The sequence below is a fragment of the Natator depressus genome, chromosome 2, assembly GCF_965152275.1.
Source record: "Natator depressus isolate rNatDep1 chromosome 2, rNatDep2.hap1, whole genome shotgun sequence".
NCBI lineage: Eukaryota > Metazoa > Chordata > Testudines > Cheloniidae > Natator > Natator depressus.
The window spans coordinates 105,952,500-105,970,010 of NC_134235.1; the positions used below are offsets into that span (position 1 = coordinate 105,952,500).

Here is a 17,511-nt window from a genome sequence, read left to right on the forward strand (position 1 = left end):
ATGTGTCCCTACCAGTGTGAGTGCTGGTGAAGGTGCAAGCTTGGAGGGCTTTGCAACTTGTCACAGCAGCACAGTGTGAGAGGGAGCCCAGACCAGTGGGTCAGATGGCTCAGTGGTACCCCAGTTCCAGGTGGCACCCCAGGGGGAACCTTTCACACCCCCAATCAGCAATTCCAGCCAAACTCTGCTCTGGAGGCAGGGAGAGACGTTGACTTTGAGCTACATTTGCACTTGCCCGTATTCTGCGACTTACTGGGCCCACAGCATAAGTTAGGGAAATTTGGTGATTTCCCATGGCCCCAAGGGCCACTGCAGCAGCCAAGAATAACCAGCATGTAATGATATTCTGGCCACACCCATTCCCCTGGACAGGGCCCCTTTGGAAAGTATTGCAGGGAAGGGCGAAGTTGTCTATACTGGCTCTACCTACGTAAGGAGAATTCCCTGGTGTGGAATTTACAGCTAGCTCTTAGCTGTTTTTATAGCTATCACATAAATACACGGCTTGGCTGTTCTTTTTCTAGCATCTTTGTTTTTACCATGTGAAATATCTTGGATGAGATCATAGATAACTGAGAAGACGAAATTATTCCTGCCTACTGTACCACATCTCAAACTGTGATCCTTTCCCCTTAGATCAATGAATTACTCTGCAATGTGTTCCAAGAGATAGATGTTAATAGGTAAGGTGCCAGTAGATGGCATACGAGTATATGTAGAGTAGTTCCTGGGTTTTGCAGGACCAATAAAACTTCTTGTTGTGCACTGCAAATGGTTTCCTTTGTGCAGCTCTTTGCATCAGCTCTTAACACTTTGGTTTAAAGCATTCGCTGCTACATGAATAACAGGCTGGTATAATGCAGGTTTAATGAATGGTGTAGCAGCTTCTAGGCTTGGAACAGATACATGACCTTGCTGTCTAGTTATTGGTGGACTATCACAAAGAGGCTCAGTCCCCAGAAAAATGTCTTCTCTGCTAGAAGAGAGGACACAGGCAGCTCACCTATTGCTGCAGGTATTGCTGATAACTTTTGCATTTTCTCTCAGAGCAGCAGTAGAACACACACAATGTCTTTTACAGACTCCACACTAAAGTAGAGCAAGGCACAGAGCCATACTGGGCTGGAGAAGCCCTGCCCCACACCAGCTGAAGGGCATGCTCCAGGTGCATGGACAGTTTAAAAGGGACACTGGTACCCCAATCGGAGGGGAAAGGAGTTACAGGCTGCACCAGGAAGTGAGGCTGATGCCTGGAGCAGTAGGCAAAGCAACCGTAGCCATGGTAAGACTTCTCCGAGAGCAGTAATCTGTGTTCTCCCCATCTTCCTTTGGAGCCAAGAACCCATGAGAGGCCCCAAAGAATGGTACATAATTCTGTGGCAGACAAAGCAGATACTACTAAGGCTGTGACCATGCCCCAAATGGGGGAGCCACAGCCTGGTAGGAAGTGACCCAAGGGAATGTAAGTTTCTTGGCATGAACCAACAAGTGGTCCAGAGACTGCAACACCCCTTTAGGGCCCCCTGGTAGGGTGACCGCATGTCCCGATTTTATAGGGACAGTCCTGATATTTGGGGCTTTTTCTTACATAGGCACCTATTACTCCCCACCCACATCCTGATTTTGCTATCTGGTCACCCTAGGTCCTGGGTTGGAACTTGGTGGAATGGGAGGGCCCACATGCCCCTCCCCTGCTCCCTGTCCTCTCTGTCGTGATAGAATCCTGAATGGGGAATGATGGGGGACACAGGAGAGACTAAGGCCCACCATATACAACCTGGCAGGGCCCCCTCCAGGACAGGCAGCCTGAAAAGAACTGTGAAGCGACTTCCAGCTTGCTATTGGACTGACTGATTTTCTTTCAAAATTACTTCTTGAGCCAGGTGTCCTTTCCCATATAGGAGGAAGAACCATGCCATCAGGAGGCTGCCAAGGATGTGTCAAGAAATGACCAGCTAGTATGGTAACTCAGAGCAACTCCTGACGGACAGCATTAATATGAAGCTTTGAAGATGAAGGTTTCAATTTATTTCTTGTAATATCTGTGATCTTCCTTTTGATGCTCTCTGTCTGAGATAGCAAAGTCAATTGATCCGCTCAGGATAGTGTGTAGTAGTTTCCTTTAAAACCAACATCATCATTTTACAGGTCAGTCAGCTGAGGTCCTGCCTTAAATTCATTTAAAGTGCTTGTATTCTTTCCAGTAAAGCAAATGGTGTTTGTTGAACCAAAAAATCAGACTTCCACCACTCATGTATACCTGAGAAGCTTTAAATCTTTTATTTATTTATTTATTTGTATTTCCAGAGAGCTTAGGAGCCCCAGGCACGGACCAGGACCCTACTGTGCTAGGTTCTGTACAAATACAGCACAAAAAGACCCCAAAAAGCTTACAATCTACGTATAAGACAAGAGACAAATGGCTACAGACAAATGAGGGAGTACAAATTAAAATGAGACCGTATTGGTCACTCTGGTACTCGGGGGTCTCAGCATGCCAGCAGCCTACCCTTTGCCAAGCGTTTTGAAAGGCATCATGTGAAATGAGAGTTTTTTAGGAAGGACATGAAGGAGGTTAAGGGGTTAGTTTTGTGGATGTTTACTAGGAGCCCCTCCCAAGTGTTAAGGGCAGCACGGAAGAAAGCACAAAGGTGCCCACTTGTTTGAAAACTTAACAAGCAGGTGATGGAGGCTGGGAATCAATATCTTAATAGTGAATGAGAGATTGGCATAGGCCACGAAAGACCTTCAAAGAGAAGAAAAGTAACTTATGAGTGTGATGTGATTTTTAAAAAGGGGGAGTCAGTGGAGGGATGCAAAGAGAGAACATTGCCAAAGCGACAAGCTAGGAAAATGATCTTTGCATCAGCATGCAAAGTGGGGACATGGCTGCATTTATCAAGGCCGGAGTGAAGAACGCTGCAGTAATCGAGATGTGATACAATGAGAGCCTGAACAAGAGTTTTGGCTGTGTGGATGGGTAGTAAAGGCTATATTTTAGAGAGGATATGCAGAAAGAATCTGAAAATTTTATCCATAGCTTGGATGCGAGTACCTAGACAAGAGAAGTCTGAGTCGAAGATGCCAGGTTACGGATCTGAGTGAGGGACAGGATGGTGATATTGTCTACAGTGATCAAGAAAGAAGATACGAGAGAGGGCTTGTGGGGGAAAATAAGACTCATAGACTTTAAGGTCAGAAGAGATTATCATGATAATCTATATTCTGAACTCCTGCACATTGCAGGCCACAGAACCTCACCTACCCACTCCTGTAATAGACACCTAACCTCTGGCTGAGTTACTTCATGGTTTAAAGACTTCAAGTTACAGAGAATCCGCCATTTACACCAGTTTAAACCTGAAAGTGACCCACGCCCCAAGCTGCAGAGGAAGGAGAATCTGCCAATTTGACCTGGGGGAAAAGTCCTTCCCGACCCCAGATATGGCTATCGGTTACACCCTGTTCTTATTTGGTTTTCCAAAGTTTCAGTTTTCCTTTCTAAAGTTATACTGTAACTCACATGACCACATATTTTAAAAAACCACCAGGATATATTTCTGCTAAATATAAACTTAGACATTTCAATATCCTTTAGCCACTGCTATTGGTGCAAAAGGAATCAATGGAAAATAATATTGCAGAAAAACAAATAAAAATGCAACCCACTACTAAATAGCCACTAGAAATACACAAACACACATACAAACTCTATTAATGCAGTTCTTTCTTTTCATTCATTTTGAGAAAACCCTTAATAAACATTACAAAGAACAAGAGTTATTCATCTACCTGAAGATGAAAACTTGCCCTGCAAAGCTCAAATTTATTTCCTGCATGTTTTACAGTTTCACCTCTAGATGGTAGAAGAGAACAAACTCTAAGGTGCCTGTTTTCTGAAGGATGGCATAGTGGCTGGAGGAAGAATAACTTCACCTATGAACGGTTTCAGAGTAACAGCCGTGTTAGTTTGTATTCGCAAAAAGAAAAGGAGTACTTGTAGCACCTTAGAGACTAACCTATTTATTTGAGCATAAGCTTTCATGAGCTACAGCTCACTTCATCGGATGCATATTGTGGAAAGTGTAGAAGATCTTTTATACACACAAAGCATGAAAAAATACCTCCCCCCACCCCACTCTCCTGCTGGCAATAGCTTATCTAAAGTGACCACTCTCCTTACAATGTGTATGAAAATCAAGGTGGGCCATTTCCAGCACAAATCCAGGGTTTAACAAGGAAAAAACAAGGGGAAATAGGTTACCTTGCATAATGACTTAGCCACTCCCAGTCTCTATTCAAGCCTAAGTTAATTGTATCCAATTTGCAAATGAATTCCAATTCAACAGTTTCTCGCTGGAGTCTGGATTTGAAGTTTTTTTGTTGAAGAATTGCAACTTTCATGTCTGTAATCGCGTGACCAGAGAGATTGAAGTGTTCTCCGACTGGTTTATGAATCTTATAATTCTTGACATCTGACTTGTGTCCATTTATTCTTTTACGTAGAAACTGTCCAGTTTGACCAATGTACATGGCAGAGGGGCATTGCTGGCACATGATGGCATATATCACATTGGTGGATGTGCAGGTGAACGAGCCTCTGATAGTGTGGCTGATGTTATTAGGCCCCGTGATGGTGTCCCCTGAATAGATATGTGGGCACAGTTGGCAACAGGCTTTGTTGCAAGGATAGGTTCCTGGGTTAGCGGTTCTGTTGTGTGGTATGTGGTTGCTGGTGAGTATTTGCTTCAGGTTCGGGGGCTGTCTGTAGGCAAGGACTGGCCTGTCTCCCAAGATTTGTGAGAGTGTTGGGTCATCCTTCAGGATAGGTTGTAGATTCTTAATAATGCGTTGGAGGGGTTTTAGTTGGGGGCTGAAGGTGACAGCTAGTGGCGTTCTGTTATTTTCCAGAAGAGTTCCCAGAAGTCACCTACTACAGGACAGGCCTAACAAAGAAAATAACAGAACGCCACTAGCCGTCACCTTCAACCATCACAGGGCCTAATAATATCAGCCACACTATCAGAGGCTCGTTCACCTGCACATCCACCAATGTGATATATGCCATCATGTGCCAGCAATGCCCCCTGCCATGTACATTGGTCAAACTGGACAGTCTCTACGTAAAAGAATAAATGGACACAAATCAAATGTCAAGAATTATAAGATTCATAAACCAGTCGGAGAACACTTCAATCTCTCTGGTCACGCGATTACAGACATGAAAGTTGCAATTCTTCAACAAAAAAACTTCAAATCCAGACTCCAGCGAGAAACTGTTGAATTGGAATTCATTTGCAAATTGGATACAATTAACTTAGCCACTCCCAGTCTCTATTCAAGCCTAAGTCATTATGCAAGGTAACCTATTTCCCCTTGTTTTTTCCTAACCCCCCCCGCCCCCAGACGTTCTTGTTAAACCCTGGATTTGTGCTGGAAATGGCCCACCTTGATTTTCATATACATTGTAAGGAGAGTGGTCACTTTAGATAAGCTATTACCAGCAGGAGAGTGGGTTTGTGTGTGTGTGTTGGGGGGGTGGGGAATGAGAAAACCTGGATTTGGGCTGGAAATGGCCCAACTTGATTATCATTCACATTGTAAGGAGAGTGATCACTTTAGATAAGCTATTGCCAGCAGGAGAGTAGGGTGGGGCGAGGTATTTTTTCATGCTTTGTGTGTATAAAAGATCTTCTACATTTTCCACAGTATGCATCCGATGAAGTGAGCTGTAGCTCACGAAAACTTATGCTCAAATAAATAGGTTAGTCTCTAAGGTGCCACAAGTACTCCTTTTCTTTTCACCTATGAAAACACAATGCGAAGAGGTTGAAAGTTGTGTGTACGTCAATGGAGATGCAGTAAGAATACATTCCACTTTTCACAGGATTCATTTTTCCAGGGTGAAGGTGCCAGCATCAGTTTAGTGCACATGAGAGTAAATTAGAAATAAAAAATAACAATCTTAAAGTTCCTCTGCATTTTGCTGTCCCTCAATGTGTTTCCCTCACCAGTTCTGAATAGCCAAGTCTGAGCAGCCTTTACTTGCCCTTGAGCTGCCTGTGGACATCCTCTCATGTCTTCACTTTCACCGTTACTGATATGTGAGCTGATCACCCCCTGTGTTGACTTTTTTGGCTCTATTGCTCCTGTATCCTTTCCTTCTGAGGGACATTCAGTTAATGGGAGATGTTTTCTAAAACCCTGGCTCCTTCTCCAAAATGTCTGTTTTTAAGAACTTCAGCTCTTTGTCGCTGAAGTTTGGCTTTAATCTTCAAATCACTTCCCCGTGTGCTGCTCTCTTCAGCACCACCATCACCGCAGGCTATCTTGTCAGGTTTTTTTTATCTGCTCCGCTTGATATAGAAGTAAAAAACAACCTCTAGAGCATGGGTCGGCAACCTGCATCACGCATGCCAAAGGCGGCACGTGAGCTGATTTTTAGTGGCACTCTGCTGCCAGCCAGGGTCCCGCCCACTGGCCTCACTGAGCCCACTGCTGGCCTGGATGGACGGAACCCTGGGCCGGCAGCGGGCTGAGTGGGGCCGGCGGCCAGGACCCCAGCTGGCAGGGGCCGGAGGACGGCACCCCAGACTGGCAGTCGGCTGAGCAGCTCAGCACGCTGCCGGTCTGGGGTTCCATCCGCTGGCCCCTGCCAGCCGGGGTCCTGGCCGCCAGCCCCACTCAGCCTGCTGCCGGTCTGGAGTTCCGTCTGCCGCCCGCGCTGCTGGTCTGGGGTTCCGGCCGCTGACCCCTGCCAGCCGGGGTCCCGGCCGCTGGCACCGCTCAGCCCGCTGCCAGTGTGGGGTTCTGTCGGGGGGCCCCTGTAAATGTAAAATTTATTACTGGCATGCTAAACCTTAAATTAATGAAGACTTGGCATGCCACTTCTCAAAGGTTGCCGACCCTTGCTCTACAGTATTATTTGTGTTACAGCAGTGTCTATGTGTAAAAACACATAGGAAGAGACTGTCCCTGCCTTGAAGAGATCAGAATCTAAATAGACAAGACAGACCAAAAAGAAGAAAGGAAGTACTATTATCCCCATTTTGCAGATGGGAAAGTGAGGCATGCAGAATTTCAGTGACTTGCCAACGTCACACAGGAAATCTTTGACAGAGCGGGGCATTGGACCCTGAGTCTCAGACCATCATTCCTCTCCTGCAAGTCTGGGAACAATTTGCATATGTTAATAGTCATTAGCATAGGATAATGATATCTAGGGGCATGGCGATGTAGGACAATGTGGGCACATGCTGTAAAAATGACCTTGTGCCCTGAGCAGGACACCTCCAGACCACTGCCACCAGAAAGTGATTCTCATTTGCAGGCAGGCTAGTGAGGATCTGGCTACCGAATTAACACTGTACATAGGTTGTTTTAAAGGAAAATATTCAAATCTGTTGATAAATGCAAAATAGCCATATTAATCAGCAGATCTAATTTCCTGGAAACCTCAAAATAGCATGTGGTTTTGGGAAACAGCTTCCCAGGGGATATATATTTTCTTTTTAGGGAAAAAGTGAGAGAGTATGATGAGGAGGAGGAAAAGTAATAATTGATGTGTTTGGCTTGTAAGTTTGGCTTATACCCAACCGAGTATACTGCTACCAAGAACATCGGCTACTGCCACAAGAAGTATTTACACTGTAACTAGACAATGCAGTACTGTGTTGAAAGGGGAACTTGCTGTTCGTTTTTGTTCTGCTGACACATTTTCAGAACCTGACATACCGCAAAGGTTCCTGGCTGACTCAGTTTCAGGCTCTGTGATGGGCTATCATTTTCTCCTCTTGAAATAATTACCAGTCGTGGTAGCTGACACTGCAGTAATGGCCTAAAAATGGTGGTATGCAATGTTCAAAATCCTGTTTTATAATGTGTGAGTGCTACCATTTACAAGTCCAGGCAAAGAACGGTGCCCTTTTTGGCTTCATTATGATGCATGAAGCAAGCTGTGTTTTTATTTGGTTTCTAAATTTTGCTTCTTTTTTAATATTAGAAATTCTGGCTCTGAAGCCCTATGGATGACTTCAGAACTTGTGGTGTGATTGTGGCTTCACAGGAAACTGAAAGTTGAGCAACTGAGAGAAGTGATTGTTAGGTCTTGTATACACTGTTTTTTTTGCATCAGTCATCAGTGTAGTTGCACTGGCATTAATCCCAAGCATAGACAGGCTGTACCAGTGTAAAAAGTGGATTGCACCCTGCAGTTTATCCTGGTTAAAGAATAATCTTTAATATTCTCAAATAATACTGAATTGGAATCAGGATTTAATAATACCAAATTAAAGAGAACCAAAATCACTGAGCAGAGCATAGGCTTTATAGGATGTGACTCACTCTAAAAGCATTAGGCCTTTTGTCTTCTAGGAGACAGTTAATTTTGCAGACTCTTTTCTTTCCCTCCCACTGAGAAAGTGATCTCCTGATCTGTAATGAAATTATGATAGTCACAAACAATACACATACAAACTACAGAAGGATTCCTTCCATGCTTACAGTATTAATTGAAATTAACAGGGTGCATGTGGTAAACATCTACTTGTGAGCTTTACTATTCTTGAAATGTATTGTAGTCTGTATTACATACAACATGGAATTATATACTTTGATACATTAACAAAATACACAGTAAAGTGAGCAAATGCAAAACTGAATGTTCAGTATGAATGATTAATATTTGATTTTAAAAGTCCATGAAAATGGTTCTTATATTCCAAATACTAAATTCTCGGGTTTGTTACAAAATGCTCATCCCAGTTCAGCCATAGTAGAGGATATCAGAAAATTGTAGAAGATGTACTAAAGAGGAAAAGTCAAGCTTGACTTGAAAGAACTTTTTATAACAAAAGACTAGTAAAACAGATACATCTTTGTAGTCTTAAGAAAGAGAATTTTCAGCACTTTCAGATAAGTGGATCATGATTAATTTATGAAAATTACAGAGAGGTAAATTCCTTTAAAAATTTCCAGTTTTAACAAGGATAAGTTGTATTCAGCGTTGAATCACTTAGTTGTGAGTAAATCCTACTGGGACCAGTATCTGACTATCTATCTTAACTACTTTTGTGGCCCCCTACGCTGTAGTATCTGAGCACATCACAACCTTTAATGTATTTATCCTCATAACACCCCTGTGAGGTAGTGAAGAGCTACTACAGTTACCAACACCTTGGGAAGGGAGGTTGTTTGTAACTCTGAAATGTTCGTAACTCTGAACAAAACGTTATGGTTGTTCTTTCAAAAGTTTACAGCTGAACATTGACTTAACACAGCTTTGAAACTTTGCTATGCAGAAAAAAATGCTGCTTTCCCTTTTTTTTTTTCAGTAGTTTATGTTTAACACAATGTATTTATTTGCTTTTTTTGTGTGTCTCTGCTGCTGCCTGATTGTATACTTCTGGTTCCAGATGAGGTGTGTGGTTGACTGGTCAGTTTGTAACTCTGGTATTCTTAACACTGAGGTTCTACTGTATTTTTATTTTACAAATGGAGAACTGAGGCACACAGACAGTAAATGACTTCCCCAAGGTCATACAGACTTATTGAGAAGGGAATTTAGCTCAAGCCCTCTATGTGCAATGCTAGCACCCTAATGACTGGATCATCCTGCCTCTCTGTCAGTTATGATCAGCATTGCATCACCTAACTTGAATGTTACAAATTGTGTTTAAGTGATTAAATGTCTGAATAAAGACAAGCTTTATATATTAATGAGACAGCCTGGTAGAGTTCATTGGCCAGTCAAAACAATGCAAAACTATGCAGCCTTCAGTTACTCTCCTCATATGTCCGTAATGTGCCTACCATACTTCTGATAACTATATACATAATAAAATAGTAATAATGTATTATTACAGTTAGAGTGTGTGTGCATTGCTGTTACTTCTTGTTTTAGGGAACCAGATGGAGTGACTGCACATTTAACATGTTAACAGGACTTGCCTCAAATATGCTGTTTGAGAATTCTAAAGTGTGGCTGATACAGATTCATTTGAGATTTAGAGAGCTAACAGAACTGGAGAGTAGGCAATACTTGAGAGGAAAAGCTATGCCATTTCTTTGGGGAAATAGCTGCTGAGACCAGGCACTTAGAAGATATTTGATATATACATTGATATATCTGACCAAGTATACTAAAGCAGTGGCTCTCAAACTTTTTTTTCCGCAGACAATTTGAAAATTGCTGAGGGTCTCGGCAGACCACTTAATGATCTTTCGAAATGTTGTCTGTACTGTTAGCTAACTATTGTAAAGCACTTTGGATAAAAGCGCTATATAAAAAAACCCTTAGTAATTAACGTTTTTTGTTCTACAAATAAAAGCATACAACTCATATTTTAATATCAGTAGTCTTACCTTTCTAATGTGATGAATGTGCCTCTCTCCCCCACTGCAGCAGTCCATGAGCTGGGGCAAGGAAGGCGGGGGGTTTCTCCCTCTCTCCCCCACTGCAGCAGCCACAGAGCTGAGGCTGGGAAGGAGGGCCATCTCTCCCCAGCAGCCGCAGCCCCGGAGCTGCGGAAAGTTGCCTCTTTCTCTGGCCGCCGCAGCCCTGCACATCCCAAATCCCCCCTGCAACCTCTCTTCTCACCCTACTGCCACCTCACACCTACCCCTTATTCCCCTCAAGGCCACTACCTCACCTACATGTGCGTCTTCTCCAGGGTCCAGGCACCTAATTAGTGGAACCACTCCTGTGCGGCTCCACTAATTAGGTGGGTGGCCCTTCATTCTCTCGTGTGCGGCCGCCCAGGTGTGCACCTTGGAGGGAACTATCCCTGGAGCACCTGAATGGAGCTTGCGGACCACTGGTGGTCCACGGATCACAGTTTGAGAACCTCTGTACTAAAGCTTATCTTAAGCTGAAGAGGAAACTATATTCCTTAGAAAGTTTTTACTAACTATAAGGATTGTTAAGCACTAGAAAAGTTTATTGAGGGAGGGATGCTTGTGGAATCCCTATCACTGGAGGTTTTAAAGAACAGGTTAGAAAAACACGTCAGGGGTGGTGTGTATGTGTACGTGGTCCTACCTCAGCGTGTGCGTGTGTACTAGATGACCTTTTGAGGGCCCTTCCAGCCCTACCTTTCTATAGGCTAGATGTGCTGAAAATTGTATTTATATTCTGGGTTGAATATGTGGATCACATGCTGTTTATCAGTACAATCTTAATGTCATTAATAAGGTCAGGGGTAACAAGAAATAACAAGAAAAATACATAATGTGTCAGCTGTTTCCCAAAAAGTAGAAGTGTCATCTGACAGTAGATATGAATAAACACCAACAACAACTAACTTTTGCAGAAGTGGGAGATAGCTCTCCCTGGTTATTCTCTCCATGCCATTCAAAAAAAATGGAATCTCTTGGCATTTTTTGTACAATTTCCCATCCTGAAAGACTACTCTTCAGCCGTATATACCTAAATTGTGTGACAGTTTCTACAGGTCCCATATTCCCTAGGGATTTTTGCCAGACACAAACCTGGGCAGCTGCAAGGTGAGCATTTACCCTTCAAGAGAAGAAAAGAGAACTGTACGAACAGCATGGGACAATCTTATATGGCAGGGACATTCCCCCCCCCCCCAGTGTTTTTTTCTTGATAAAGTTGTGATGGGCGTGATTAGTCCTAGAAAATGGTTTTTGGTTTTTTTTTAATGACTCGGTGTTTCACACTAGATGCGGAGCCAGGGGCATTAGATGCCAATTTCCAAGTGAAGGGCACCCCTCGCTTCACCCCTCACCCGCTGCTCCAGGATCCGAGGTGCGGACCAGCTGCCCAGAGACGCCTGCCAGGCAGCCCCCGCTCTCAAAAGGCGTCTGTGTGGGGGGCGGGAGTGTCTGTGCTTCCCCAGCGGCGGGCACAGCCCCCGCAGCAGTAAGCGGGGCGGCGAAGGTTACGTTTCAGCGGGCGGGGGAATGGGCAGGAGCCCGGCGAGTGTCCAGCGCCCAGGGGCTCCGCTCGCTTCCCGCGCGCACCCAGCGGCCCCCGCTGCCCTCCGCGCGCTTCCACTGACTCCGGCTCCCGCCCGGCCCGGCCTCCGCCCGGCGCGCCGAGTGACTGGCGGCTCCGCCTATGGGCACGTCTCCGCTGGCTGCGGCGCGCGGCCGGGCGGCGGCGGGGTCTGGGAGCGAGCCAGCTCCCCCTCCCGCCCCGGGCGGTTGTCTTGAGGCTCCGCCTGGAGGATGCTGCTTCGGCCGCCGCCCAGTTCCCCCCGCCGAGTAGGAAGCGGAGAGCGGGCATCGCAACCAACCCGCGGCCGCCGGAGGGGCAGAGCCTAAGCGCCGCCGCCGCTGCATTGGCCGGGCGCACGTGTGTGTGTGTGCGGGGCTCCGGCCGGCCCCGGCGCGCTGCGGTGGCTAGGAGCGGAGGGAGGCCCAGGCGGGAGGGATGCAGGATGGCAGGGGCACCCGGCGTCCCCTACCGAACCACGGGCTCCACCTTGCTGCACCCGCTCAGCCAGCTCCTGGGCATCCCGCTGGACCAGGTAAAACCGACACAGATGACAGGGATCAGGGGTGCCCCTGCAAGGGGCCGGTTGTGCCGGGGGAACGGGAGGGAGAAGACGTCGGGAGGAACTAATAACCTTCAGTATGATGCGACGGGACTGGAGATCTGGGCTAGACAAGGCTTATTTTGCAAGCTTCTATGTGTATCAGTACATGTGTGTCAGACCACGCCGTACAAGAGTAATTTGCGACCTATTAGATACATTGCATGGGATATTTTACATAGGGCTCTGTATGTGAGAGAGGAGGTTTGCCACAGATCAGTTATTTCCTATGACATTTTGCAAAGGTGGTCTGTCTCGGTACCTCGAGAAACAAACCTATGCAAGGTCAAAGTGCACAGATCAGATAACTTGTAATGGACATATATGTTAAAAGACAGATAAGGTTAATTTGAAAGGGCAGCCAGAAGAGATCAGAAAGTCAAGAATCTTTGTGATTTTTTTTTTTTAAGAAAAAAGGAAAATGGGCACAAATGTGTACAGATTGTAGAGCAGACACTACTATTTTTCTCCACTTATGGCTTTAGATTCTGAAATTCAGTTTGTATATTAAAAGATATTTCTTGTCCGTGCATAAAAACATACTTTTAAAACCCTGGCATAACCCGTGTAGACTTTGAGGAACTCAGAATGCTTTATTAGTTATAAATTACAACTATAATTATATAACATCAAATGTGTTAAAGGCATTTTACAGACAGCCTGAAGACAAAGTCCTTGCGCTGAAGATTTTACAGGGTAAATAGATATGTACGAATGAAAGATGGGGATGCTGTGTAATAGAATGCAAAGTGATCAAGCACTGAAGTTTAGCAGGTGTCTTGTTAGTTCCACAATTTTTGTTTATATTTAAAAATAAATTCTGTTATCTGTCTTGTTAACACTTATTTGAGCTATTATTACTTAGGTAGCTATACATGGCTCTTTCCACTGTTCAGAGTCATAGTATTCTTTAGGGATTAATGCTGCTACAAGTAGTGATATTGAACTAAATAAGGGAAAGTTTAACACTTTTTTGGGGGATGGTGATGGTAGTATTTGCCTCATAGTCACTTAGCAGCTGACTAACCAAAGCAGCTATTTGAATACATTTTGTGTCAGGGGACAGGGGTTGAGTGTTGTAGCTCATAAAATTGTAGCCAATTAATTCAGCTGTTGTTCCAGACTATACCTCCTTGGAAGGGAGATTAGGAAAAGGGACTTCCGTAATAACAAGGGACTGTTGATCCCCAAAATACCTGTGCTGAGATGTGTAATCAATTCTCAAAATAAAAAAAAATATTAGAAAAGCATCTTACAGGAATGCAAGAGTGTTCAGAGCACTCATGGCATGATATATGTGGTTGTGCTATCACATGTTCATTTGTAGGCTCATTGTGAAATTGACCTCTAACAGAGAAAACATTGGTTGGTCTTTTCTCTTTATCATTTTTCAAGCATACACACACCTACTGCCCTTTCTGCATTCTTTCAGCAATGAGGAAGTTCAGCCTGGAAGTTTGCTATATCAGTAAACTGATGTGTTCAGTAGTTGAGATTGTGCTGTGAGATAAACCAGGGCAACGAAGATTTAGAGTAGGTGTTGAAATCAACAAAAACCAGGATATTAAGATTGACTTGTTCTCTTTTACTCATTCAGTAGCTATGCACCGTTTTGGCTATTGTTTTTATAAATTAATAATAAAAAAGAAATTTTCAGCCCCTGCTCCCTTCCCCCTCAACTTAAACTCCTAAGGCTATACATGCAACTTTAAATTTGTGCATGCTTACAGATAATGTGGGCTTTTTTAACTAAAAAATAATATTTTTAAAAGATTGGTATTTCTAGTATTTAGTAACTACAGGAAAAAACAGGTAAATTCTACCTGTAAACCTATCTGTGAACATATCTGCTAGTCCAGTCTGCTTACTTTAGAGGCAGGACAAAGAGTTTCTTTCTTTTTCTTCCTTTCTTATTTTTAAAGGTATTATGGGCTGGAAACATTTTAAAACAGTGTTAAAGGAACCATATACAAACACTACGTATTGGCCGGGACGGCACACATCAGTGTACAGTACAAAGAGTATTAGACAGACTGACTGAAAAGTGAATAGCTTTCAAAAAAATATTCCTCCCTTCAGTGAAGATGACATAAAGACTATATTCTCTATGGACAAAATTCACCACTTATCCCCCTCATTGCCCAAAGCCTGAATGGTCATTATTTAGGGAACTTTATAGGGATTGTAGTGGACATAATGAACCACACATACACACGAGAGGGAGTGGTGTAGCAGTAGGGTGACCACAATTGTTGGATGGAAATAAGAGAAAAAACACATGAAAAATAAGGGACACCACTTTATTTCACACTATTTCCCTTAGCATATCATATACTTGTCTCTCAAGCGTATACTTTAGGGCAACAGAAAAATACAATGCAGTTATCATAAGCTTCAAATGAATGTGTAAAATGGTCAGTGTCCCTTTAAATAAGGAATTGGGTGGTCACCCTATCAGCTGTAATGAGAGGGGCTCATGACAGTTATGAAAGCCCTGTGTTATAATTCCTCCAGAATTTTTCAGAAAGATTGGGGCGACGTGCCTTCCTCTTATGGAATCTGCTTAAATATTTCTGCAAGAAGACTGATTCATGGGACTCATAAGAATACTTCTAAGATCTGATTTTTTTTTTTTTTTTTTTTTTTTTGGCCTTTGGAATGCACCAGCTTGTGCCAAGTGTCAAAGATTTTCAGATTTCCCTGAGGTAGGACGTGCCCAGAGCTCCCCACAAGAGCTTTACACACCTAGCCTCACTTCAAATAACATAGATTAAGCTCTGTGCAATAGTGTCAATATAGATAGGAACAAAATGCAAACACTTCCAACCTTTGTGCTAAATATAAGCTTGTTTGCCAGGTGGTGTTGCCTTCTTCCTTTGCTGGGGGAGAGGGTTTTTGTTTAAATGAAAAAATAAATATGGATTGTTCAGTTTTTAATCCCTTTTTTATGCAGAACTTGCCTCTCTGGCTAAAAAAATATAGCGTTTATTATAAATCGTACGTATAAAGGGAAACATCTTGTGGGAATCCTTTATTAAAATATTCATGGTCCCTCCATGGCTTCTAAATCAGGCTCTTGCCCGCTATAAGGGAAATTAACTTTGTGTGTCCTGTAGTCTACATGCATCTGTGGCTATGGGTTCAGTGCAGATCTTGAAATCTGTCCACACCCATCCTGCTCCCCTAGTGCCTGTCTGGAGCTCAGCATTGCTACTAAAAAGGGCTCTGGGAGTACCCTGCATGCCTGCTGTGCATCCACCCACCAGAGCACAATGGAATTGTGATAGTTTCTTTATATTGCAGCTCTTCCCTGGCCCATCTGCCTCTGGGAGAATTTCACCCTGTGATAAATGCCAGCACCACAAGCTGAGCTGGGGATGTGAAAATCAAGCTGTATGTGTTTGTTTTCTAACTTTCACATGACTCGTAATAAAGATTCTGCAGTCTGCCCTCAGCTGGCCATTCTGTTGATGAAGCCTGAGTTAGAGTAGAATCTGGCATGTTCTTTCGTAGCTGTATTGGCTCTGCTGTAACAACAATAGGGGAAAAATGTATGTAGGTAAAATAATCATCTTGAACAAGTGCGTGGAGCATATATGTAGAGTAAGAGAATGACATTTTTACATAGTTTTTTTTCCTCCTTTTTAAAAATGAAAAGATGAATTATGTTTCAAAATAATGCAGAGTTCTAAAGAGCATCTGATTAGTCAACACATCTAGAAATTATACAGTACTAAAACTATTACTGACCAAACATTATATTAATATGAGATGCTAGCAAGGTTTGCTGGTTTACATACATAATAAAGAGTTGCCATGTCTCCACATAAATGGTATATATTCTTTTTTTACTTGTAAGTTTCCATTAGATAACATATCCTTGTATTTAACAAACCTTTCATTAATTGGAGCATGATTCTGTGGCAGTACTTCTTTAGCTGCAAGAGTACCAGATGCAAAAGGGGATAAAAATAATACAGTGTTTAGGACATCATTATAGCCAGTAAAGCAAGCCTTGAATAGCTGATTTCTGTTTAGAAATATTGGATCACCACAATATACACCTCCAGTAATATCAGGCAAAAGAACACTTCCACCTGATATGCTCAAAGTCACCAGTTCTACCACAGCCCCTCAGCGTAAATCTGAGTCAGATACAGCAAATTAAAGAGCAGACTTGGAGTAATAGAAATCTTTTAGACAATATTAAATTATAAAAGTAGATGTGCTTAACTGCACTGTACAAGTATGTTAAATGTATGTCTGCAAGGACTTGACTGTGTATTTTTATCCATGTACAATGCCTAACCCATGTACAAATGTTACAAATACAAACAAAAGATAAATATCTTCATTAGAAAAAATGAGGAGTACTTGGACTCCTTGTTTTTGCTGATACAGACTAACACGGCTACCACTCTGAAATTAGAAAAAACGTTACCACTCAAGGCTCCTTCACAGTATAGTCTATTTGATAACCCCAATTCCCTTTTCAGCAGCCCCCTCCACCCACCATAAATGCCCATCTTAAAACCTCAGTTTAATCCTCCCTGGTGAGCCTTTTAGCATGCCCCCAACTTAGTCTAACAGTGCCTGGATTTGTTGACTTTTAGCAAAGTGAGTTACAGTGTAAAGGCCTCTTCAGAGAGAATGCACTCCCACAGCTTCCCCCCCCTTTTAAACCAGGGGCCTTTTAGCTTGAGTACCTCCATTGTCTGCAATTTCTGTGATATCACAAGGGAAGCAAGATGATCTTTCAGCCAGAGTTCAAACGGTTTAGGATTTGACTGTGTCCCTTTATCTATGGCAGTGTTTCCCAAACTTGGGACGCCGCTTGTTCAGGGAAAGCCCCTGGCAGGCAGGGCTGGTTTGTTTACCTGCCGCGTCCGCAGATTCGGCCGATCGTCGCTCCCACTGGCCGCGGTTTGCCGCTGCAGGCCAATGGGAGCTGCGG

General features: G+C 43.5%; 1 protein-coding gene across 1 annotated transcript in view; it reads left to right on the forward strand.

Annotated features, from left to right (window-relative positions):
• The first annotated feature begins 12,251 nt into the window (after positions 1-12,251).
• The window catches only part of MBOAT1 (membrane bound glycerophospholipid O-acyltransferase 1), an 82,823-nt gene continuing 77,563 nt past the window's right edge, over positions 12,252-17,511 (forward strand). The window contains exon 1 of the mRNA XM_074943162.1: positions 12,252-12,491. Coding sequence (XP_074799263.1) covers positions 12,402-12,491 — 90 coding nt within the window. The 5' untranslated portion in view covers positions 12,252-12,401. The remainder of the gene's footprint in view (positions 12,492-17,511) is intronic.